The following is a 23,729-nucleotide window of genomic DNA, read 5'->3' as shown; positions in this document are numbered from 1 at the left end:
TTGTTCAGCTGAGTTGTAAATGACCCAGGCGATGGGGTTTCCACCACCTCTATTATTACAAGGCTATTCCAGAGTCAGTCTAGAGACCTCACTGTTAAGAAGTTTTTCCTGCCACGACAGTGTGAAACTGCTTGGCAAGAAAGGGCTTGGTTGGACTCCGTGGAGCATAAGAAACTTTCCAAGGATACAAATTGATTTAACTGCCCATTTACGGATCCTGGAAAGGAAAACTGCTGCTAATGGAGGACTAAGGTCTTTCCTGTGTTAGGAGAACAAACCCAGCCCTTTTTCTGGAGGAATTTTGGGCAAAAGTAAATGGGAAGCCAGAAGGGTTTAAGTGCCATGGAGTCATTGCAGCTAAAGGGACCGGATCACTAGTTATGCAGCAAGGTAGGCAACAGCAATACTGGGCAAATGAACCTGCCACTTGTGGACACAAGAGGGAAAATGATATTGTGATTAGGTTGTTGGCTACTATCTTTCAGCCTGAATACTGTCATTACAGGGTTTTATATAAAATATACAAACATAGACTCATAGAATTGTCTAGGTTGGAAGGGACCTTTGTGATCATCAAGTCATCAACCATCAACCTAAGACTGCCAAAACTACCACTAAACCACGTCCCTCAGCACCATGTCTACTCGTCTTCTAAATACCTCCAGGGATGGTGACTCCACCATTTCCCTGGGCAGCCTGTTCCAAAGCTTAACAACCCTTTCGAAGTTGAGCGAAGAAATTTTTCCTAATATCCATCCCAAACCTACCCTGGTGTAATTTGAGGCCATTTCCTCTTGTCCTATCACTTGCTACTAGCAAGAAGAGGTCGACCCCCACCTCTCTACAACCTCCTTTCAGGTAGTTGTATATTTTAGTTGAGGTAGTCGTGATCTTGTCCCTTGTTTTGTATTAGGCCTAATCTCTCTTTTCCTCATGTTAGTTTTGTATCTGTAGCCTATCTAGACCCTCTGATGGTGGTCATGTGCTTGGGATGCTCAGTCTGTCTTGGAAGAGGAACAGTTGCACAATGTCTGTGTGCATCAGATGGCTGGAAATCCCGCTGGTGCAAAGATGCTGAGCAGACAGAGGGAATATTAGAAGAGGTTTGAAAAGGTCTCTGCTTGGGGGTTTCTAGAAGAATCATAATAAGCACATCTAAAGAATTTAAGTAGTTATACCCTTGTGAGACTCTGTGAGAGTGTCTTCTGGCCTAAAAAGCTCCCAGTCTATATAGCTGCAGTATTCTCAATACAGCCTCAGGCTGATAAAGTGTGACACATCTATGCTAAACTGGGCGATCCCACCAGTACAATAAATAAAAGCAGTAAGGATTAGGAGCCTGCCTTGGGCACAGGTGTGGGAATTTAACTTCTGCTTTGACCAAGGGCTCTCGGTGTTTCTCCCACAGTGTGCTCTGAACTTGCAGCTCCACTGCCCTCAAAACTGCACCAATGACGCCTGCTCCTGCACCTCCTGCATGTCCCCATGGAGCTACAAACCCCCCTTTGCACCTTTCGGATGGCTCAGAGTGCATAGTTCAGCTCCGACACTCAACACCTCCCACAGGCTCAATGCGGTGCTCTCTTAATAGCTCTCATTGAAGACACTGCTGAGGGCTGTTTGAGATGGCTCTGCAGCACAGCTGCCAGCACCCACCACGGCCTCTTAACCACAGGCACAAGGATGACGTGAACGGTCACCCTGTCTTGGGGACCACAGGCGTGGATTAGACATCTCTGTGGACAAGCAAGCAGCGACGAGCAGGGAAATACACACACTGGAGAGAGCTGTGCCGACGCTCCTGTGCTCACGCACAAGCTGGTTGTGGGTCCCCTGTAAAAGACCCTGCCAGGGTTCATCCTGCTACCCCAGCCTGCGGACCTGTGCCCTCTCCTGCAGGAGACAGCTTGGAGTCAGGTCTGATCAACTCCCTTCATCACTAACCGGCTGTCCTTTGGGTCCTGGATCACCAGGGCTCCCTGGAAGGCCCGTTCCTCCTGATGATCCTCGCTTCCCTGTTTGGCCAGTCTGTCCAGGCAATCCTCTTTCACCCTAAAAATAACAGAATTCAAGTAATTCCAAAGGACAGGAGCTAAATATAACAACACTCAGCCGAAATAGCCATAGATGGAAAGTTGGAAAAGAGTGGCTCATTGGGATAAGGAATGTGGTCTCATCAGGAGAGGCCTCAGGTCTGCTAAGGCGGATCGTAGCAGGATGCACAGTGTGAGACCAGCGATGGGCATAGCTGCATCCCCTCCCGAGCTTCACGCAGAGCAGGAACTTCAGCAGAGCTGTACTGCCTGCAGCGGGGCTAAGGACAACAAGGGGCTAAAGTGTCTTCTTTTGGCACTTCCGTATGTTATCTGTCCTGCCCTGCAGTTTCTCATAATCTCTTCCCCCCGCAGGCTAGCAATTGATGATTAATCCACCTAAAATGTTGAAGACATGCCAAGAGTTCAGCTGGAGGACTTCAATCCAGTAGGCTGCAAAGCTAACATTTTCCCCAGCACCAACTCCACAACTTAAGGACAAGAGGAGCTTCCGAGACCCAGCACCACACTTTCGTCCCCGGCTCTTCCCCTTGCCAAGTGCCAGGAGCAGCACAAGCCCCAGCTACTCGATCTGGGGCAGACTGGGAGAGAGGAGCAAAGGCGGTGAGATGGTTGAGCATCTGGAAAAGGGTCAACAGATTCTCCTGGAGCCAGGGTATGAGTCTGTCATAATGACACAAGGGTCTTTCAGTCGTCTGGTAACAGACTGTTATTCTACCCAAGGCAGCTGGAGGGCAGCAAGTGACAGTTTAAGAGTGATGTGTTTATGGGAGGCATAATTTAAATCAGATCTGATAGCCTCTCCAAACCCAGCTGGAGTCTTCATATTTACAGAGCCTTTCTCCAAATGGTTGAATTGCTGTTGGTCCAGTTTAGATCCTGTGGCTGGCCTGGACCAGGGCAAGGGCCAGGAAGAAATCCCAAGGTCACTAAAGCAGCTTGTCCATGCTTCCACCCAGAGAATGTCCAAGCCTGTACTGGTTCCAGCCGTCCCAATCCAGTAAATATATGCTAAAAACCAAGCGGCACAAATTTCCTTTCAGCAGTTCAGGCCTTGCAGGGCAGCAGCTAGAGGACGCTCAAATTTCCCAAGGAGTCATCCATCCAGGCTGTAGCAGTTCCTTCGCAACTTCTCCCAGGCCATATTTTTTTAGCCAGGTTTCTAATGAGAAAAGGCTAAAAGGATCATAGTGTGGGTATGTGTATCTGTAGGCTCCTGACTTCAGTGAACTTTGACAAAAGAGGAAAGGTCTCTGGGACATTCAGCTTCTGCGAATGTCATGAAAATGGATGGATGGATGAATGGATGGACGGACGGATGGATGGATGGATGGATACAAGGATGATAAGAAAGACCTACTGAGCCTCTTGCTAAATGAAAGATGGCAGCAGGAGTTCAGGCTTTATTAGACCTTGGAGAATCCAAGCTCTAGAGACAACAGGTTCACAGACTGCTTTGCTCGTAGCAGTATCTTAGGGAGTCAGAAACTCACCTTGAATCCTGGTGGTCCTTGTGCCCCGGGGAGCCCTGGTATGCCAGGGTTGCCTCTTTTGCCTGACATCCCTGTCACACCTTCTTCCCCATCATCACCCTGCTCTCCCTAGGAAAGAAACCCAGAAGAGGTTATGAAACAAGATGCTCTTTCCACCTCTGCACAGCTGCTGGGAGTATGGGGAAGTGGTGTGATTCTGCCCTCAGCAAGCACTATGCACCTGGGCATGGGTGGATTTCCAGAGGTGTATATAGAAGTCTGTGCATGCAAGTATCTGTCAGGCTAGAAACACTGGTTTATTACCAGGCTTGGCCATGCAAAGGCAACTGCTGCTTCTATGTGCATGTGAGAGATGAAGAGGAGCATATGATCCACTCTGGGTACATGTAAACTGGAATACCTACAGCTGGACTACATCCGTTTCTCCTGTGCTGCCTTTCAGTTTTCCAGCTCCTAAGTTGCATTTGCTATCGATGCTATAAGGTTACAATTGCAAACTCACCAGCATCCCAGGTACACCATCCTTCCCAGGCACTCCGTCCGCTCCAGGGGCACCCTCTTGACCCTGCCGTCCCACCACTCCTCGAGGACCTGGTAGCCCAAGGATGCCCTAAAATCACAAAGGTCTTAGCGATGGAGCTCCTGGACAGCATTTGCTGGGGCGGAATATTGAATTTTTACCTACCGGTGAGCCTCTGCTCCCTGCATTGCCTCGTGCTCCTTGCTTTCCTTTTTGACCCTGCAAGTCAAAAAAGAGACATCTAAAATTGCAGCAGTTCTAGCACAACTCCACTTGGGAGCCTGACTTCAGGGTGTGCTTTTGGATAATGGTTGGAAAGAGTTTTATAAAAAGGAGATTTATAAAGTCAGTTGCTCCAACACTGGGGAATGAACTGCTATTTGGTTTTATTACAAGCGATTCTTCGTATGTCTTGAGAGTTCTAGGGCAGGAATGAATAGCTAGAAGGCAAGGACCTACATTTTTCCTAATACAGAGCAGATGAGGACAAATAAAGCAGGATGAACTCGAGGGAGGACTCAGTGCACTGGCAAACATTAGAACAAGATGCTTAAAACCTGCGTCCTCTGTCAGTTCATTGACAGCACAGTGCCGAACCAAGGACCCAGCAAGTCTTCTGCAGGGCGGTCAGTAAGAGCTTTGCTCTGTGAGGTAGCTCTCTATATTTTGGAAAGTTAATGGAAATGAAAAGGGTATCTTGAGTCTAAAATTTGCAATGCTGCTTTGTGAATAAAGGCATAAAAGAAATACTCCCGAGGTTTATTAGCTGTAAAAAGGATTAATTTCTGCAGAATGAATGGAAAACTCAGCCTCATCACCTTCACTAGGGCTCTCTTAGTGAGGTCATGTACTCAAGCACTTTTAAATTGAAGCACTGCGTTTTCTGTGCATTGTTTCTCCATCTGCAGAGGACCAGGCAGGCCAGCTACATGAAAGAAATACTCCTGGGGGTGCTTTCTCTGCTATTCATTAGACCCAAAGGCAGTTCCAGATTGTCCATCGATGGGTAGAGTTTATTTATCTTATTGCCTGGTACACTTTTTGCCAAGAACACCTACTGTAGGTTAAACTATCTTCTGGCATTACCCCAGCAGGGTCAGATTAAAAATCCGGACATCTGCCAAAAGGGAGCAGGAATTTGCTGACTATTGAGGTCACATACTTATGTTTTAGCAAATAAAGTCCCTGATCTGTGAGAATAATTAGCAAGCCGTCATTATAGCCAGATGTGGAGGTAGGCGTAGGTATGAGGTACCCCAATGAACCTTGAAGGACCTGTGTGTGCTGTGTTTTCTAGCTCAATACGGACAAGAAGTTAGAGGGACTCTTCCAAGAAGCATAACAACTGCATGGATAAATGGATTCCAAATCTGGAAGGTTTCAAGCCAGAGAAGTTTATGGTTCAAGTGAAAGAGAGAGACACTTGCCTGGCTCAGACCTCCTTAGGGATAGACGAGCCAGCTGTGGCTGGATGCACCACAGACAGGGGTATGGGAAAGAGACACAACCCATGGCAATGACTAAAGACCTGCCCAAGATTCACCCATCGTGCTGGAGCTGTAATTGTCTTGATCTTCTCCAGCTCCACAAAGCCAACAAACTATTGGGCTTGGACACTTAAATACATGGTTACCGCCCTCCCACTAGGTTCTCCGCAGTCTTTCAAGGCATAGACCATAGCCCAAATCACACATGCTGGGGAAAAACATGAGAATCCTCTTGATTAGAAATTTTCTTTAAATTTGGGACACTGTAAATCCACCCTGCTGAAACCTACCACATCACCTTTGGATCCCTTTGCTCCTGGCTGGCCTGGTGGTCCAGGATTCCCCTACAAAACATAAGCAAAGGAAAATCTGCTTGAAATTGTCTTCTGGCAGTGTCTTGCACGAAGTATAAAGAACAGCATTTTTTGTGGCCTAACAACGCTTCTTCAGCTTGTTTCTGAGCCACGTGTTTCTAATGGCTCTAAAGACGATCCAAAGCTCCTGCTTCCATCTGAAACATTGACATCTGCAGGGATACCACCCCTCAGAATGAACTACATCCACTGGGGAATGCAGCAGCTCTACCCATTTCTAGGCCATATGACTGAACACTAAGATTTTACCCCAAAATAGAATCTGTTGTTCTTCCCAGCAGCCCCACAAAGAATGGGAATTGATTCAACTTTATTTCCCAGTAAACTACATTTAATGTGCTACTTCACTCACAGTTGCAATAGTCACATATACAAATTAGACAGTGTTCTATATAGGTAAGGGAATGCAAAGTCCTTCCCTTAAATTTGCATTTAATTTAGTCTCTCATAAATGCACTGGTTTGAGAGAAAACACCACGCAGGCAGAATAATATGGTCTTGCCTCACAATGGACCAGCTCTCACCAGTAGCATGCCCAGTGTATAATTTCCAAGCAGACCCTTCCACCTTCATTGTCATCTTGCACTGTCCATCTCCTAAGCTTTCTGGTCCCTCTCGGATTATTCAGAAAACACAGTTTTGGAGACAGCCTTTCGGGAGTGCTCCCTGTTCTGTCACCCATTTAGTGGTCTCAACATGTGACTCAAAATGCCCATTCTATAGGTCTGGCTTATGGAAACGTACACGTTGCATTTCGCAGCTCACCACGCATTCCTTACTGCAGCCCTTCCTACCTTCCTTCCTTTTTGCATCTGTTTTGCACATGCATGTGACATTAGGTAGCTTACAATAAAGCAGCATCTCTTACGGGTAAGCCTTGTTGTCCAGGTTTTCCTCTTTCTCCATCAAGCCCATCTTGACCCTTAAATAAAAAAGAGAGAGGGAACATGCGTTTGGTCTTGGGTACTTTTGTGGCAGTGGGAAACAAAAATGGATGTAACATGCTGTATGGGGCAGGAGAAGATAAACATGTCTGCATTCTGCCAATATAGAAATGTTGAAGCTTGCAGGTAGTGTACATGTTCCCATGGATATGCATTGGAAAGAAAGAGCTAAGAGGAACTGCTAAGCACCATCTGAGCAGTAAAGAAGGTTTTCTAACGCGCCCCTAAATACACGCAGTATTAATGTAAGGGAACAGTTGGAGGCTGCTGTCCTACAAAAATAAGGCAGGAACGCTGCTACCCTGGTGAACTGAAACTCTTCTGTACATTACTGTAATGGGTCGCTCTGACCAGCTGCTTTTGGATGGAGGTAAGACTTAATGTACAGAGCCTTTACGGATCAACACCAATCAGCTGGAGATGTCCTGCAAAGACGGTGTCAGGAACACAGGGGGAATCGTTCATAACCCGGCTCTTCTTCTGAGAGAAAACCTGATAAGATTTTGGAAGCTTCCAATCCTCCAAGTTAACAGAGATCTTCCCATGAAAGAGTCTATAGCCGTGGGAAAATAAGTCTTGCATTTTGTCCAGCAATGACATGACCTTTCTTGTACATATCTTCCACAGGGCATTTCCTTGATAATCACAAATACCTCTAATGAGATGGTCCTGCTCATTCATTCAGTCTAGTGTGCTCAGGCAAGAGCACGGTCATGTGAGGTGCTGACCTGCAGGACCTACATTTGCCTTCAGCAAAGTTTTTACCACTTTAGGTAAATATATCTGAATTGTTCCTTGTTTGAAACACACCCATGTGCAGCAGTCGACAATGCACAACAGTGGGTTATGAATCGTGACTACTGGGCAAAGGGAAGACCTTCTGCGGGCTGATGCAGATTGGAAGCACTTCCTCAAGAGAAACATTTCTGAATTCTGTATTTGGAATAAGACTCACAGGATAACCAGGGTCTCCAGGCTCCCCTCGATCACCTCTGTCACCAACGGGGCCCTACAACAATACAACAAAGACTTAAGCTGGATGTAAACAATCTGTCATTTGCAATACCTCAATGGCTTGCACGTGTTCTACAAGTAAAGAAGAAACCCAACTAGTCCACCTGCAAAAGTAAGGCCAGGATTGATTTAAGAAGGGATTTAACATCTTACTCTGTCTCCAGGTGGTCCCTGTGGGCCTTCTACCTTCCCATCATCACCTTGTTCTCCCTGTGAATAAAAATGCTAGTATTAATAGACAGCAGATTATATGGTAGATACTTCTGTATAGACCCGATACAGTCCTCCCATATCATAGGCTCCTAAGTCAAAGCCTCTGTTGAATTTACTAATTTTTCATCCTAAGAAAGTCTAAATGATTTTTTTTTGATAGTTTCTTTCATAAACTGGAGTACACTGACTCTTCACATTGCTGTCCTAGTTTCTTTGGTGGTTGTTTCTGTCTGGTCAAACTCTCCTCCCTACAGAACCAGGTGCAAAGAGTTATTTTCAACAATTCCTAAAACTAAGCAAGAAGCATGTAATTAGGACAATATGGGAAATAGTTCTCTGCCTCTGAATCTTATTGCTGACAGTCAAACCAAACTCTTTAATCAAGCATTTCCCCACCCTCACTGAGTGCTGCCTGGGCTGTCAAGGGAACGTGGGTGGTCTGGATGGGCTCCCACTGGTTGTGTGCCACCACTGTGGGCTTGTCTTAGAATTGATCAGGTGAGAGGGTCAGCACTTGCTGTGTGAGCAGCTCCACTCGTTGATGGGATGCTCCCCAGCAAGAGCTCAGGGCTCACGGTTTGGCTGGTAGGTAACATCACCCGGATTATTTATAACTGAGGTCTCCCTAAAACATCCAGAAAGAGATCCCTCAAGACTTAACACAGACACTGCCTTTTTTAATTCAGTTGTATAAGTCACCTGGGGTCATGATGTCCTATTTTTTCTTGAGTCTGGCTCAGAGATGGCTGTTTCTTTGCTCCCCACAGAAGATAGCTACATTCCCGCTCCTCCAACTTTTGGCTGCTTCACATCACTGAGTCTCTGGCTCCTTAGGATGAACATGTCTCAGAGCAACTTTGATGTTGCAGCTACTGGAGAGAAAAGGTCTGGGGTGTTCTGGCACAGTGGAGCTGCTGTTTGGATTGCTTGGGTTGCTCCTAGAACCTTAAACATCCAAATCTCCATAGCTAAGCAGAGCCAATTTTTCCACAGGCAACAAAGGTTACATCAGCCCTTTCTGGTGTATTTATGACTGTCTTTGACTTTCTCTCTGGGCTACTCTCATCTTCTCTTTGAGTTGCAGCTGCTGATGGTAAGGGTGCTTAGGTAATTTCTCAGTGATCCTGTCTCTGGGAGAAAGTATTTGAGGTGCTTTGCCTGTATGTGGTGGTTGTTAATGACCCATCCGGAGCAGTAAATAACTCTCAGTGAGAAAACTCAGATAGCAGAGCCAATAGCTTCTTTTCTGTAGGACCCGGGTCATGGTTTGGAATCAGGGCTGTGCCACTGCTGAGAGAGACAGGCTGACCCACACGGGCTTTGCACAGGCTGAGCACCAGTATTGACATTTACAGCTTAGTAGAATGAGGCTCAAGGTTTAGCAAAATCTCTTGCAGTTAACCTCAACAGGTAGCAAAAAACTCAGTGCATATCCCTCCATTATTTACTTGATGACAGTGGTGTTTTCTTTCTCTGCTGCTGTGACATTTGTTGGATGAACGATGCCAGGATTTTGTATATACTCACAAATTGTGGTTATACTGTCCTTAAGAGATTGTGTGCTGGGTGGTGAACTCCAGCATACTTGTCTGAGGTTTTGGGGAGGTATCATGGTAGAAGAAATATATAGGGAGAAACTGTGCCAGGGTGGCTTGAGAATATAGTACTGAGAAATATGGCTGGAGAAATTTGGGTGGCAGAGAAGAGAGAAAGGAAAATAATGCCTAACAGGCTTTGCCAACAGTTTCCAGTGCTACTGAACTTGCTGGTTGGAGTCCGCAGCAGAATACCTGGCAACTGGTTAGCTTTCTGGTCACTATCACAGGAATGTAGGATAGAAGGGAAACAAAGCCACCACTTCTCAAGTCTCAGGAAAAAAAAAATCCCACTGTACGTGTTACTATGCAGAAGTCTTGGCACTGAATGCTTCTGCTCAAACAGGATGTGAACACCTCACCATTTGGGAGATGAGACGTGTGTGATGAACTCAAGGAAAGCTCATAATTCTGGGGACTCTTGACGAGCATCAAGACCCACAGGCTTTCTCCCCAAAGCTGAGTTGTGACTTTGAGTCCCCTTGAGTCTAATTCCCACCTTATCCTTTATCTTCTGACTGAGAAAATCCTGCAGGACCGGTCAGCTCTAGGACTGTGAGCCTGAGCTCCTCTAGGACTTCCTGATGCCTCAGCTGCTCAAGAGGGAGATGAAAGGTCTGCACTAATTCTTTGGAAAGTTGCAGTGAAAAAAAGTTAGAGTAAAGGGCAGCAAAGTAAACATGTTGGGATACAAATGGAAAATGCATGGAGAAGAAGGGAAGTCTTGTTGTTGTTGGCTCCTGTCCCAAAGTGAGATACACCAGTTTGTAATTTTTAAAAGGATCCCATCTGGACTGCTTTAAGCAGCTGCCAAGTGCAGGCGTCTGCTCTGAGCAAGGCCTCTTTGAGGAGCTGTAAATGTATTAAATGCGGCGGAGTAGCTTGCTGGTATGGCACAAGGGAGCTGGATTCCACAATAATGCCTCTCACCAAGCTGCTTTCTTCTCTGGAAAAGGGAAGACCTTCCCCACCATTATATATCCTCCTGCTTCAGCACAGCTATGTTTACCACATTGTTTAAAGCTCACAGAGCAGTCATGGTCATATTTTCATTTCCTCTTAATTTCTCAGATTCAGGCTTCCATTTTCATGATCACACGCATGTGCAAGGTTACAGATGTCCAGAGGACAGGAATCTGTCTATCCTTAGGCTGGGATCCAGGCAACTCTTAGGAGATAAGAAGGAAGGATGGATAAGAAAACTGAGATGCCAGAGTTTTGTGGGGCACCTGGCTGCTTCAGGAAATGGTGCTGGAGGTTCAGTACATGATGCTGGGCTCTCCTCGCTCAACTGGAGCTGCTCCCCAGCAAGGAGCTGCAGACCCGCTGACCTTCAGGGAAGACGTGAGCGAGATCTGGCTGTCAATGGTCATTAACAGATCTGACTGTTCTCAGCACGCTGCATAAGATGCTTTGATGTCTTTGTCAGGCTTCGGCTTGGATACTTGCATTAGAATGAATTTTATCATCCTTGGTTAAGGTATTACATAGCATTATTGTGCTCTGATAACAGAAGATCCACGTTACCTCTGAGAAAGTGCTCTTGTAGTGTCCATTTGCAGAAGAATATTTTGTTGGTGAAGGGAAGAGTGCTTCACTGAACACTTCAGATTAATAATTTGGGGACCATTTACTACTGAAATAATGGGAGCTTTCAAGATGGCCACTTTCAATGTTTTAAAATAAAGCAGCAGTCTTAATTTAAACAAGAGAGAGACGTGCACATCTCTTACTCTACTGTAAAGCCAATGGCTGATTTTGCTTTTGGTAATCATGACTCACAACTTTTTGCCAGGGTGCTCAAGTTTCAACAGCGGGACTGAGAAACCTCTGGCCAGGCTCTCAGCTGGCAACGTGCTTGGTCGTGAGCTCTCACATTATTATCCTGGGCTGGTTGGGCTTGGCTAACACTTGCCACTTCCCACGCGGCCAGTCGGCAGAATGGACCTGAGGAGTAATGCTGCTGATGTCTGGAAGAGCAAGAGGTGCAGCTCTGGAAGTGGCCGGGGCACCGTTAGAAAGGCTGGAGAGGAAATTCAGCGAGGCAGTGGTGGAGATGTGGGGCACCAGGAACATCCTCAGCTGTGCCTGTGCCACGGATGTGCTTCAGCCGCAGGAAACAAGAGAAAAAGCAGCATGGCCATTGTTCATCCCTGGAGCAAAATTTCCGAGGCATGTGAATATCTTAGTGGAACACAAGAGTTCACCCTGCCCCGCTGACTGCTGGCCACCGGCACAGTGATTCACTGCTGCACCAGGATCTTCTGGCAGAGCACAGAGAGCAGCGTGAACTGGGTGTCCTGACACCCAGGAGCTTGAGCTGAAAGGACACATTCAAAGCCCCAGCAAAGACATGCCCTTGGTGTCCCTGGCCATGGCAGCGGGGTTGGAACTAGATGAACTTTAAGGTCCCTTCCAACTCTAACCATTCTATGATTCTATGATCATACTCCTTTTATAAGCAACAAAGCTCCCGCTTGCACACGTACAGCTGCAATCACATCTGTATGCAGAGGGAATGCCGAAAGCTCTCTCGGTGGTGGGGAGGTAGAAAATGAGAGAAAAGAGTTCACGCATCTTTCACCTTCATGGGGACCCCAGAACCGACCAGTCCCAATTACCATCACTTCCCTTCCCAGAGGGAGTGAGGGAGCATCACTGCTGTTCCTGAAGGCACGTGAGGGGCTCCAGCGGCACTGCGAGTGCAGCCAACGCCAGCTGGGCCGTCCTCGGAGTGCGGAGCAGCCAGCTCCGCCGACAGGAAACCATTAAAGCGTGAGTCACTTCTCCAGCTTGAACTGGTTATGGCCGTGCTGACTCAGCAAAAGGGGAAAAACACAAGGGGAAAGCCGCTGTGGAAAGAGGGCTCTGACTCAGGCCAGCTGCGGCGAGGGAGCGCGATCGAGAGGTGGGGGGGACGAGCGAGGTAAGGGGGTGGCAGGCGATGAGGAAAACAGAGCAAGGGCAATGGAGAAGAGACCAGTTCTGCTTCGCTTACAACACGCTATGGGCTGATTTAAGCACAGATGGACAGCTTGCTGAAGATCTGCTAGTTTGTGCAGGGTGTTATTCTGACTCAATCACAGAAAGCTCCTAGTTTGATATCTTTTGGCTTGGGGATTGAGCAGAATTTCTGTGGATGTAGGAAACACATCCCCAGAACTCACGCCGGCTGGCTCAGCCACCAGCGCAAGGGCATACGGTGTCTGGAAAGCATGTAGTAGTGGCACTGGTGTCCCAGTGCTGGTCTGCAGAAGTAAAGCCGCAGCAGGAGTTATGCAGGTGGCTATGCTGTAGAGGAGGTACGTCTGCCTCAGGTGGAGGAGGAGAGCACAGATGCATGGGTGTCATGGCAGTGCGGCAATTGTCTCTACATCAGCTCAGCTTCTGTGCCAATGGAAGACAAGATGGCTAAACTCTGTGAACTTACCTTTTCCCCCTTTGGCCCTGGTGGTCCAATTGGCCCTGGTGGTCCTGCATGTCCCTGTGGAGAGCAGACAGCATGTGAGGAGACAGGAAAGAGCTGTTTGACTGAAGGTCCTCCCTGGTTTCCTGCCAGATCTCAGGAGCCCCATGTTGTGCATCCCAGCTTCAGAGGGACACACGGGTCATGGCAGAGATGCACCAAATGCATCTGGAGAAGTTGTGATGGTTCAAATACAGACTACAGAAAGAACTAAACTGAACTCAAGATCAGAAATAAATGATAGTTTAAGAATAATTTTGCATCCTGGAGTGGCAGTTTAGTTGCATTTGAGAACAGATGGAGGCTGGAGGAGGAAAACAAAATCCTTACCTGGTAACCCTTTAAACCAGGTTCCCCTTGAGCACCCATCCTTCCTGGAGCACCCTGGAGAGGCAAGCACAGAAAGCACCATGAGAGTGGCCCATGGGTATTACTCCACAAGAAGAGGATGCACTGGGCTATGCAAAGCAGAGCTCAGCACCACATGGGAGTGTGGCCACCCGTTCCCCTGGCCACCAGTGAACTTTGCTGCAGCTGTCTGAAATGCTCTCGCTTGGCTTTAATCTCTTAGACATGGAGAGCGAAGTTAGGAAGCCAGTCTATGTCTTTGCCACCCTGCAGCAATAGGTTCCCCACCTCATTCATATTTGCCACCAGAAATGGTGTGTGTGCTCTTCATCTGCCCTTCTGGACATCTAGGAAGTCCACCAGTGAGACCATTCTCATGCATGACCTAATCCTAAACTATTGGGAGGAGACCTTCCAGTGTGGGTTCTGAGGCCAAGAAAGGAGTTTTCTGGGTTGTGATGAGGGCACTGCAAGAGCTGTTTATTGCATCTTTAGCAGACTGAACAAAAGGGTTTAAATCAGATCATCAGATTAAGGTGAATTGCAAGCTTTCCATATAATCCCATTTAGTGTGGAAGAAAGCCCTTTCCACAAGACAGAGACATGTTCAGTCCAATAGACTGCTGCTCAGATATTGCTTTGCTTCCTTGTGAAATAATCCATGGAGGCTTTGCCAAAGAATATGAAGGGAGGATATATGGGGAGGCCATAATTTTTAGTGCAGTAAGACACTATCAGTGGAACCATCGCGCATTTGCTACTGTTCTGAAACTTCACCGCGATTCCCAGTTCATAACTAACTCCTGCTTTTTCACTAAGTTCTACCAAATATAGTGCAAGAAGTTTCCTTACCAGCCTGAAATGCACGAGGAGGTACTTACTACTTACCACTGTTGTCCCAGTGCATTTTTCTCACGTGCCTAAAGCAAATTAACTTTCTTTCCTCTCCACCATACTATTGTTGATCTCTCTGAAAGCCTCACCTTCGGTACCCAACTCAAACCCTTTCCCATGCTATATTTCTTCTTGCTGCAACTTTTTAATATAAGTAGATCAAGAGTGGGTGTAGAAACAGGGCAGAAATCCAAGGCAGAGTTCCTTATAACAACGCAGTTTGACTTGGAAGCAGCTCTTACCATGAGTGTGCAGTCTCAAAGGGAAAGATCTTAGCAAAAAATAGCTTATCAGCTCACTCCTTTCTCAGGAAAAATCCCCAATATTTCAGCCCATCTGGGGAGTTGGGAGGAACTGACACGATGCAACGTGAGCTGAGTTCATGGGGCACCAATACTACCACCACTATGGAGCCTCTCCTGTGCTGCTCAGAGCAGGTGCTAAGCTGTTTTGGTCAATTAAACCCATCTAACAGCATTTTACTTTCTGTGCTCTTTAGCCTCTGCTGGACTCTCTGCTTCATTCAGGTCTGTGCCCACCACTTCTCATCATGTTTCTGTGTGTTGTGTTCAACCATTTGCAGAGCTCTTCTCACCATAGGTCCTAGGGTACCTCGGGATCCTTTAGGGCCTTGGTTCCCCTTCGGCCCCTCCTTCCCTGGAGATCCTGTCTCGCCGAGCTGCCCCTGGTAGCCCTTGCTGCCCTGCAGAACAAAAGCACTGACGTTAATGTAGGACAAAACTGCTTCTACAGATAAATGTCAAAGATGAGCAAAGAAAGGGAGATCCAGAGGAGGAGACATTATCAATGGGAGATGTTCCTACCTTCTGGCCAGGCTTGCCCTTTTCCCCTTGTTTTCCTGGTTTCCCTTCTGGTCCCTAGGAGAGCAAAAAAAAAAGCTGTTGGAATGAGAAAGCAAAGAAATCCCATCCCAACCAGCCACTCCCAGGCCACTTCCCTGGTACGCTCATCCCTGACAGCATCCTCACCCATCCTGTCCTATTCCCACGGGAGCCAACAAGGAGGCCAGGAAGTCATGCAGGTAAGGCCACGATTCACAGGTACTACAGCCCGAGTATGGCGGAGTTTGTTCTGGAGCTGCTCCAACACTTGGAGGAGAAGGAAACCTCATTGCTTAAAGATGGAAAGATCTCTGTGCCCAGGTGACTATAGGACAACAAGGCTGAAAGGTGATATTTTTGATCTTCAGATCACACATCAAAGGCGGTGATGGAAAACTGCCATCTGATGTGTCCATCTGTCCTCAAGGATGCAAAAGAGGGATCTCAGAAGTGCTCCTTGAAGACAGCACCCACAGAACTGGAAAATGGTACTTACCCCGCCACTGCTACAGAAAGGGCTGAAATGTGGAAAACACATTTACCCTGGCCCCCACAAAATGTTTCCCCTGGTCTGCACACAGAGCCGCCATCTCTGCACTGCTGCTTTACAGAGTTGTATCTTTCACCATCAACTACGGCCCTGAATTGGCCATCCATACTTTTTATATGATTTTAGGATAGTGGCAGTGGAACCATTGCCTCAACAGCAATTCTTGGTTTTGCCTTGTAAAAAACAGGCAGTGGTTTCATTTTTTATCGACCTGCCATGCCCAGCTTTCTGCTCACGGTGCAAACCCCTGCCCTCTATTTGTATTATTATCACCGCAACACACAGCACATTGAAATCACAATATACGGATCAGGCAGCTAGAAATGGAGTGGGACACAAAACTTCAGGTGGGAGCCACCGCAACGAGGGACAGAAACGCTGGTCTGCTTTGTGCACCGAGCGTGGGTGCCTCACGTGCAGCAGAACCTGCCGCCTCTCCTTGCACCCACACAGCAGAAATTAGCTGTGATGAGCAGCTAAGTATAGCACACTCTCCTTAGGGAGCCCGGGGAGTTCAGTTTTTCAGCGTTTGACCCCGTTGGCTGCAAGGCAGACAGCATATTTTGGATTTGACAGCAAGAAGCAGAAGTATTACTGAAGAAAATAATTCATGCTTTTTGGCAATTGCGACAAACTTTTCAACAGCATCGGCACACCAGCACGGCATCTCTCCCTCTGCTCTCCTGCCTCCCAGTCAAGAAGGTATAATTTTCACCACTGTCGTGGCTGCAGAAAAGTATCAGTCTCAGCTGAACAAAAGCAACTTATAAAGTATCGGAAGGTTTTCACTCGGATCTGAAACATGGGCCTCATAAGTGCCTGTTCTTAACACAAAGGAGCAATTCAGACTTATTATAGCCCTAAAGAATTGTGCCAGTTCTTCACTGCCCCAAAGGGAATAGCTCCATTTTACCTAAGTCAAACGTTTCAAGAGCCCACCTTGCCAACACTATTAGAGCTTCACAAAGGACAGGTCCCTGCCAAGGAATGCACAAGTCCTGTTCTGTTGTCTCTTCCACACTGCTTGGGCTTTTTGTTTGCTATTTTTTGCTGCCACTTTCCAAGAGATCACTTTTAGAATTATTTTCCCACAGACACTGAGCAGCCGCACTACACGATGAATTGTGGGTGCCAAGCATCCAGCGTCACCCACGTGATTTACACTTTTGACAGGAGTACAGAGAAATCCTCCCCAATGAAAGCATCAGCCTGGGAAAAGGCCATCCCCATCCAGTTCTGCAGCTAGCTCACCACTGGACCTGGTACCAGGTCCCTCAACTTCCCCATGTCATGATACGTGCGGCGAAGCAGCAATAATGCTCTTGGGGTCTGTTCTGCAGCAATACCATGCTGTTTAGTGGCTTGAAAATTTGGAGACTGAATAGTGGAATCACTCACAGAAGTTTACTGCCAAAACAACACGTGAACGAATAAAGACACAATTGGGATTTCTAATTAGTCACATAGTGTTTTTCCATCAGTCTCCCTGGACTATGCACTAAGATCTGTTGGAAGCACGGGCAATAGATGTTTCTTGCAAATGGGAGAAAGCTTGTTCTAAGCTAAATCTGTTCCTGGCCCCAGTGATGGCCAAGCCCTTGATCTTCTCCAGTAGAGTCGTTTTGCACACTCAGCTGTGCTCCTGAATTGCTGTGTTGTAACAGCTCTTGAAACAAATACTTCCATGTTGTGGCTCCATCCCTGGGATGAGGATGTGTTGCGCTGTCTGTAAAAAAATGCGGACACCAGTGCATTGACAAGATGTACCCTTTTATCATTGTGCAGGGCAGATAGACCCCGTTCACAGGGGAGGTCACGGGGATCTCACAGCTGATTCAAAAGACCTTGAAGTACAGCCTGGTTCCCCTCACCTGGATACGTCTCCCATGGAAGCAATGACTGAAACTTGCTTCTACCCTGCAACTGGGAAACATCTTTGCTTTTTGAGAAAACAGGTTGAGGCCTTAAATCTTTTCATCTGAGAAACAAAATTTCCACACTGCTCCTAAAATCTGCCATCATTCAAGTTGATGCTTGTACCCACAATCACAAAGTATAGATATAGGGTTAGAGTCATCTGGGAGAGGGAAAAAACAAAGCATAATCCCAACTTTGACAGCCCAAACCCTGCTCACAAAAATAAACTTGATCCACAGAAGAGTGTGTCGTGTTCCAACAGGGTCTCAATTTTCTCCGGGTTCCTTCAGCTTGTCTTTCCCTGTTGGTGAAGTCTCAATACAGATATGGGCTCTGATAAACTGCCTGTGCCAGCTTTTCCCCTTATGACGCATTGGGGTCATTGAGTAGGGATGTTCATCTACTCCAGAAGGCTCTCCTGGGTCCTCCTCCAGCTGGGGTGCGGCTCTTTCTTCATTGCCACAGAAGAAAAAATTGGCAGCATCTCCAGCTCTTGTCAGTGATAGTGAGACCAGCTGTCACTTGCAGTAAACCACGGAGATCTTCCTTTGGGCCTCCCTCACTGTCGTTAGCTCTCATCTGCCGGTTGAAAGCTTTGCTGGTATAAATAAATGGGTCAAACCGTGCTGGCGACACCATCAGCAAAGACGTGGCTTGGATGTTGCAGCCTGAGTCACCTCCTTGAATGGAGTAAGCCCTATCAGCAAAGGATATTTCTGTGCTCTACCAGCATGCTTTCTAGGACTTTGGCCAGCAGAGCTCTGCTGGTGAGCGGGAAGCCTACCATATGTCTGATTTTCCTGGATGTGCTTTCTCCAACTGCGCAGGAATTTTGCCTAGATGAATTTAGAGGCAGTTCAACACTTGTCTGGGGTTCCCAGATATGCGATATCTCTACTTGTGATCTTCCAGATGTGGTTGCCGTTTGTTGCAATCCCAGACATTCACAGGGCACATACGTAGTGGTTCGCACAGTTCTCAGAAATCACCGCACTGTCACATGCCGCACCATTACACAAGCAATAACAAGCCCAGCAACAACTTTAGTAGCCTTCAAAAAAGGTCAGATTCTTTTTCTCTCCATTCTTCTGACTCATCTGTCCAGGGATGGAAAAATCAGGGCCAGAACGGGGAGAGAGGAAAAGGATAAAAATAAAATTCAGTAAGATTGTAACTTCATCCAGGGTCTCCAAAGTCCATCAGGAGCCTAGCATCTTTTGGTACCTCTTTCACTGCAGTGTGAAGTTCCTAGGGTTCCTACTCTCTTTAGCAGAGATGGCAATGAGGGGCAGGAAATGTACAAAAGCCTATACACAAGAATAATTAATTCCAAGTTCTTTTTGCTGGATTCAAATCAGTTGGGTTAGTGTGCCAAGGCATTAAACACTTGATGCTTTTATTCCCGGGGTTTGTACACATTTTGTTGTATGCTTTGGGTTACTGGTTTGCTGAGAAAACAATTTTTTTTTCCAAGCTTCTTCCGTGAGCGGGATTATTTTTAAATCATGATTTCTCTTTATATACTGTACTCTTCACAGAGAAGCATATCAATACCTCCAGATGATGATGGTACTTGTGACCAGGAACAGTGGAAAGCAGTGGTTTTACAAAGTCACGTGCCTTCAGGCATGCCAAAATATCCAAGGAAAGCAAAAACCCAATCATCTTAGGTCTAACATGTTTAAAATTTCATTGTCAGCTTCACTAAGGACCCAATTTTATAAGGTTTTTTTAGTATGGCCTTAGATAGTCCCCTAAGAAAAAAGCTGGATGGTTTATTTTCCAATGCAAATTCATTAATTTTTAAGGAAAAAAAGAAGCTTTCAGCTGCTGATGGCCTTGGCAGCAAAGTCAGGTCTCTTGCATGGCACAGCAGTAATGTTTATTGGGAGCAAATAGATGAGCAGCTTTAAATTCTCAAGACATCAACAGTTGAAACCTATGTTAGGACAACAACATCTAGAGAAACAAAATAAGGAAGTTGAATGAACTGCAGAGAGATATGCCCCAAATGGAGCCAAACAACAAACAGTGTTAATATCCAGACCCAAACTTCCCCCACATTCAGTGATGCTCTGCTCCATGCACTACATCTCATGAAGTGGTTACCGAGACGTGACTCACCGTCCTGGTTTGACTCAAGGGGAACTATGGCTCTTGGCACTTCAGAGGACAGGTAGGTTTCTGCTTTGCTTGCAGACTTACAGCACGGCACAGGAGGGAAGCTCTACGAGGGCACAGTACTGACAAGACAGCTTTCCAAACCTGTCTCAGGAAGGTTCAGGATTACTCAGGACTGTTGTGGAGCAGGAGCATATTTTCAAATTTTTTTGGGTGTCATTGAGCGAAGGTCTGAGGTCACTCTTCCCTACCAAAAATGAGGCAGGAAGAACTAGAACCACCGGAAGGCAGCTACCGAATAAAGAAAAGAAAGTGCCAATGGTGATGGAAAAGATGGTGATAGTTTGAGGCACTGGACGTAGAAAGGGCAGAAAAGCTAAAGCAGCAATAAAGGTAGGAAGCATGAAACATAGGATGACCATGCCCATATTGTTCAGGGCCCAGCCAGCGAGCTCATTTAAAGGGAAATGAAAAAGCCCCATATCATTTCCTACCGCTCAGCAATGTCTCCATATGAGAACCTCTACTTAATAAACTTTGATCGAGAGAAGCCTCCCCCCATGGAGGACAGTTCACAAGCACTCAGGAAATTAGTGGGATTATTGGGGCCGGGCATTTGAAGACATAAATGTTTCAGATTTATAAGAAACACATTTCATAATCACTCTGCCTAGCAGTAGTTTGGAAGGGGAGGAGACAGGGCAGCAGCTCCTGAATGAGTATGGGGAAAGAAGAAAGACTCAACTGTTCTCGAGAAGAAAGACCTGATTGTACTGTGAGGTTCAGAGGGCTTCACTGGGATCACTGGGAAGTAATGGGCTCTCGGCCTGCGTGTGGAAACCCGAGCGGTGCGTGCAGGTAGAGCTGGCTGGCTGAACTCAAAAAAAAGTGAGGTGGGGAAATCCTATAAAAAGATCTTGGATGGAAAGACTACAGCTAGCGTCACTACGGCTTTCCTTTCATCTGTGTTCCTCAGCTTAAAATGTGGAATCCAAACCAGAATCTTGTATCCCAAACTCTCTGCTTTAGTACGAGCTCTTATCTGCATGCAGATGTTGCTCTGAAATATGCCACTTTCGGTTTTGTGATGAGGAGGTCTATTTAACTTGTTTTTTCTAATCGGTCACAGTGTAAGGCAGCAAAGCAAATCGTGTACAGAGCAGTGCTGTGTGCTCTGAGCTGGTCTGGTTTGGTCCGATAGCCATGAACTGCCAGTAATTCATTGTTTTGGGGAAAATCCCTTTCCCCCCCCGCCCTCTTTGCCTCTATTTCCTCACCTCTAAGGAAGCACAGGAGACAAAAGTGCCACCGAAAGGCTTGATGGGTGGGTGGGAAGTGCAGGAAAAGTGCAAGCCCTCATCCCCACTGAGTTGTGAAGCTTTCATACACGATGACTCCAAAATGCTCCAAAGAATTAGCCAGTGTTGGAAGCTGACAACTGGGGAAAAAGGGATAGAAAGAGCACTTGGGCAGTATAACTCTGATTTACACTAATGACTGCTACTTGTGCTCTTTGTTTCCTCTCCCAAACACTAAGGGTTAATATCTTCCTTTTGAAGGACACAGATGCCCTGCGGTTGTGGAAGAGGAGGAGAATGAAATCCTTTCTTGCAATAAGGAGGGGAATCTTGGAGTAACTGCACAAAAAGTGCGTCTCCTTCGTCTGAGTCAGGAAAGAAACCATGCCAAGTCAATGGGATTTATTTCAAATTCTGGCTCATTTCTACTCCTATTAACTCTAAACGAAGACCAGCTGGGATCAGCCTGCCTTCCCGAGCAGCAGAGAGACCAGGCAGAGCTGGCCGACTTCACTGCAAGGGTGAACGGCCCCTCGGCTGCAAGAGAGCAGCCTCGGTCACGGCAAGAAGCAGTTCCCCGGGGAGTGGGAGAGCTCTGTGATTCCCTGCAGGATTCCGAGGGCTCACAGGCAACCCTGGTCCACTCCAAAGGTTTCAATGGATTTGGTGGGCTGAGTCACAGATACCAGAATAGCAGACAAGGGGGGAAAAAAATCGACACAATAAAATCTCCCAAACAGCAAAATCCAGCGTGTACCTCTCCATAAAATGGGATGTTCAGACTTCCACAGAAGAGGCTGGGACCATCAGCGATGCACTGATTATTGAAGCAAAAGAAGGAGAAGCTGATTGGAGCTAAGGGCAGAGATGCCCAGGGATGCCAACGTCGCTTCTAGAAGGGGAAGGAGAGTGACCTGTGGAGTGCAGCTATGCAGAGGCACTCGCCCTCACCCTTGCTCCGGCTTTGCTCTAAGCAAAGCAAAGAGCTTAAGCACATTTGACCACAGTCCTGAGCAACTTTATTCCCCTTTAATTTTTGATGCAAAGCAAATACCTGGTTATGGCTTTGCTGAATATTCGTCCACGTGAGTAATGATACTCCAAGACTGCTACACAATCGCACCCCATGGCCGAGCACACAAGCACCTTCAGCTATGGAAACTGGACTCTAGTATAGGAACTGGCCCCGCTGATGTAGCAGCTACTGGAAAGGACAGGCTGCAGGGCAGGAAAAGTATGTCCTGTTGTGTCCCTTCCTCCCATGTGGAAGGGGTAGCTGTGGCTTGGGATGTGGATCATGCACAAGCCCAGAAGGCATTCAGGTCTGCAGCGAAGGGCCCATGCCCTTTGACAAGCAGAGCTGTCCCATGGAGACATCTGCGAAGATGTTTCAGGCCCGTGGGCCAGCACAGCCCGTCCCGGGGCACAGCACAGGGCACAGGAATGGGGCTGAGGAGCTCCCGGTTCTCTTCTGCCTCTGCCACCAACCCACCTCCTGCATCACCCTGGGCAAGTCACTTTACTACTTTGTGCCTCTACTGCTAACACATCACTCAAGGGCAAGAATAGGAGTAGTATTAATTTCCTAGATTAAGGGTGCGAAGAGCTCGCTGTTACCACTGACACACTGCTGGGGCTGCCACAGCCCTCCCCTGCACACTGAGCCCAGTATTCTCCATTCCTTCCATTGCGCAGTTGGAGGGTAACCCCATGACCTCCAGTTGAGGGATTTTAAGAAACTTCTTTCATATAAGAGCTCCACAGACAGCCTGTAGACCAGGGCATGAAAAACAGCTTTTCCAGGAAAAAACAGCTCAGCACATTATCAAAAAAATCATGGACAGCAGAGATTAAAACCAGAAGTGACTCCAGGATTGTCCTTCGTCATGCTCGGTGTTTTCAGGGAGCCGAATGCCATGTAACTGATGTGGCATTGCCAGCTGTCGCTGAGCTCATGTGTTCGGAGTGAATGGCTGGATTCAGCGACAGCAGAACGAGGCGCTTTGTTGCAGAAAATCTTTGAATCGTGTTTTCAATGGCAGGAAACAGAAAAGAACAAAGAGCAAGAAACCACTCTGGGACAAATTCTGCTGTAAGTGATGTTTGGACAACTTGGTAATAGAGCAGCGTGTCAGATGAGAATGAGCTCCTGCCCTACCCCGGCATTACAGAGCCCAGACACCAGCCCCATCTCAGCTGTGACCACAGCGGGCCGTTTCTGGAGTGACTCTGCTAGCTCAGAGCAGAAGGTCTATCCTGGCCAGCAAGTTCTCCTTCCACTTCAGGATTGTAGGCTATAGATGATGGAGAAACAAGAACACGATGGGAAGGATGCTGTCCTCAGGACACCATCCAACTCTCTGCGCATGGAGTTGCTGCCGCTCTGGGGAGCGACGTGGCTGAGGCCACAGCACTGGAGCCAAAAGCCACGAGTTCACCCAGTGCTCTGTACTGGGCTGGATAGTAGCTTTATCCTTTTCAAAGCAGTGTGAGTTCCCTCAAAAAACCTTCTCAGATCTCCACCCCAGCCCAGCGCCGTCACTCTGCCCTCTTGGAGAGCAGACAAAAGCACTTTGGATCTTGTCGCATCAGAGCAAAG

The 23,729-nt window shown here is 47.2% G+C and overlaps 1 protein-coding gene across 1 annotated transcript in view; it reads right to left on the bottom strand.

Moving 5' to 3' along the window:
• Positions 1-23,729, bottom strand: part of COL27A1 (collagen type XXVII alpha 1 chain) — a gene marked incomplete at its 5' end in the record, with an annotated part of 165,922 nt that overhangs the window by 9,891 nt on the left and 132,302 nt on the right. Inside the window, 12 exons of the mRNA XM_082492440.1 lie at positions 1,945-2,052; positions 3,548-3,655; positions 4,050-4,157; positions 4,233-4,286; positions 5,845-5,898; positions 6,797-6,850; positions 7,828-7,881; positions 8,040-8,096; positions 13,125-13,178; positions 13,491-13,544; positions 14,998-15,105; positions 15,227-15,280. Coding sequence (XP_082348566.1) covers positions 1,945-2,052; positions 3,548-3,655; positions 4,050-4,157; positions 4,233-4,286; positions 5,845-5,898; positions 6,797-6,850; positions 7,828-7,881; positions 8,040-8,096; positions 13,125-13,178; positions 13,491-13,544; positions 14,998-15,105; positions 15,227-15,280 — 867 coding nt within the window. The remainder of the gene's footprint in view (positions 1-1,944; positions 2,053-3,547; positions 3,656-4,049; positions 4,158-4,232; positions 4,287-5,844; positions 5,899-6,796; positions 6,851-7,827; positions 7,882-8,039; positions 8,097-13,124; positions 13,179-13,490; positions 13,545-14,997; positions 15,106-15,226; positions 15,281-23,729) is intronic.

The sequence above is a fragment of the Vanellus vanellus genome, assembly GCF_965231255.1.
Source record: "Vanellus vanellus genome assembly, chromosome: 18".
Lineage (NCBI taxonomy): Eukaryota > Metazoa > Chordata > Aves > Charadriiformes > Charadriidae > Vanellus > Vanellus vanellus.
This window is presented reverse-complemented; position numbering and strand designations above follow the sequence as displayed.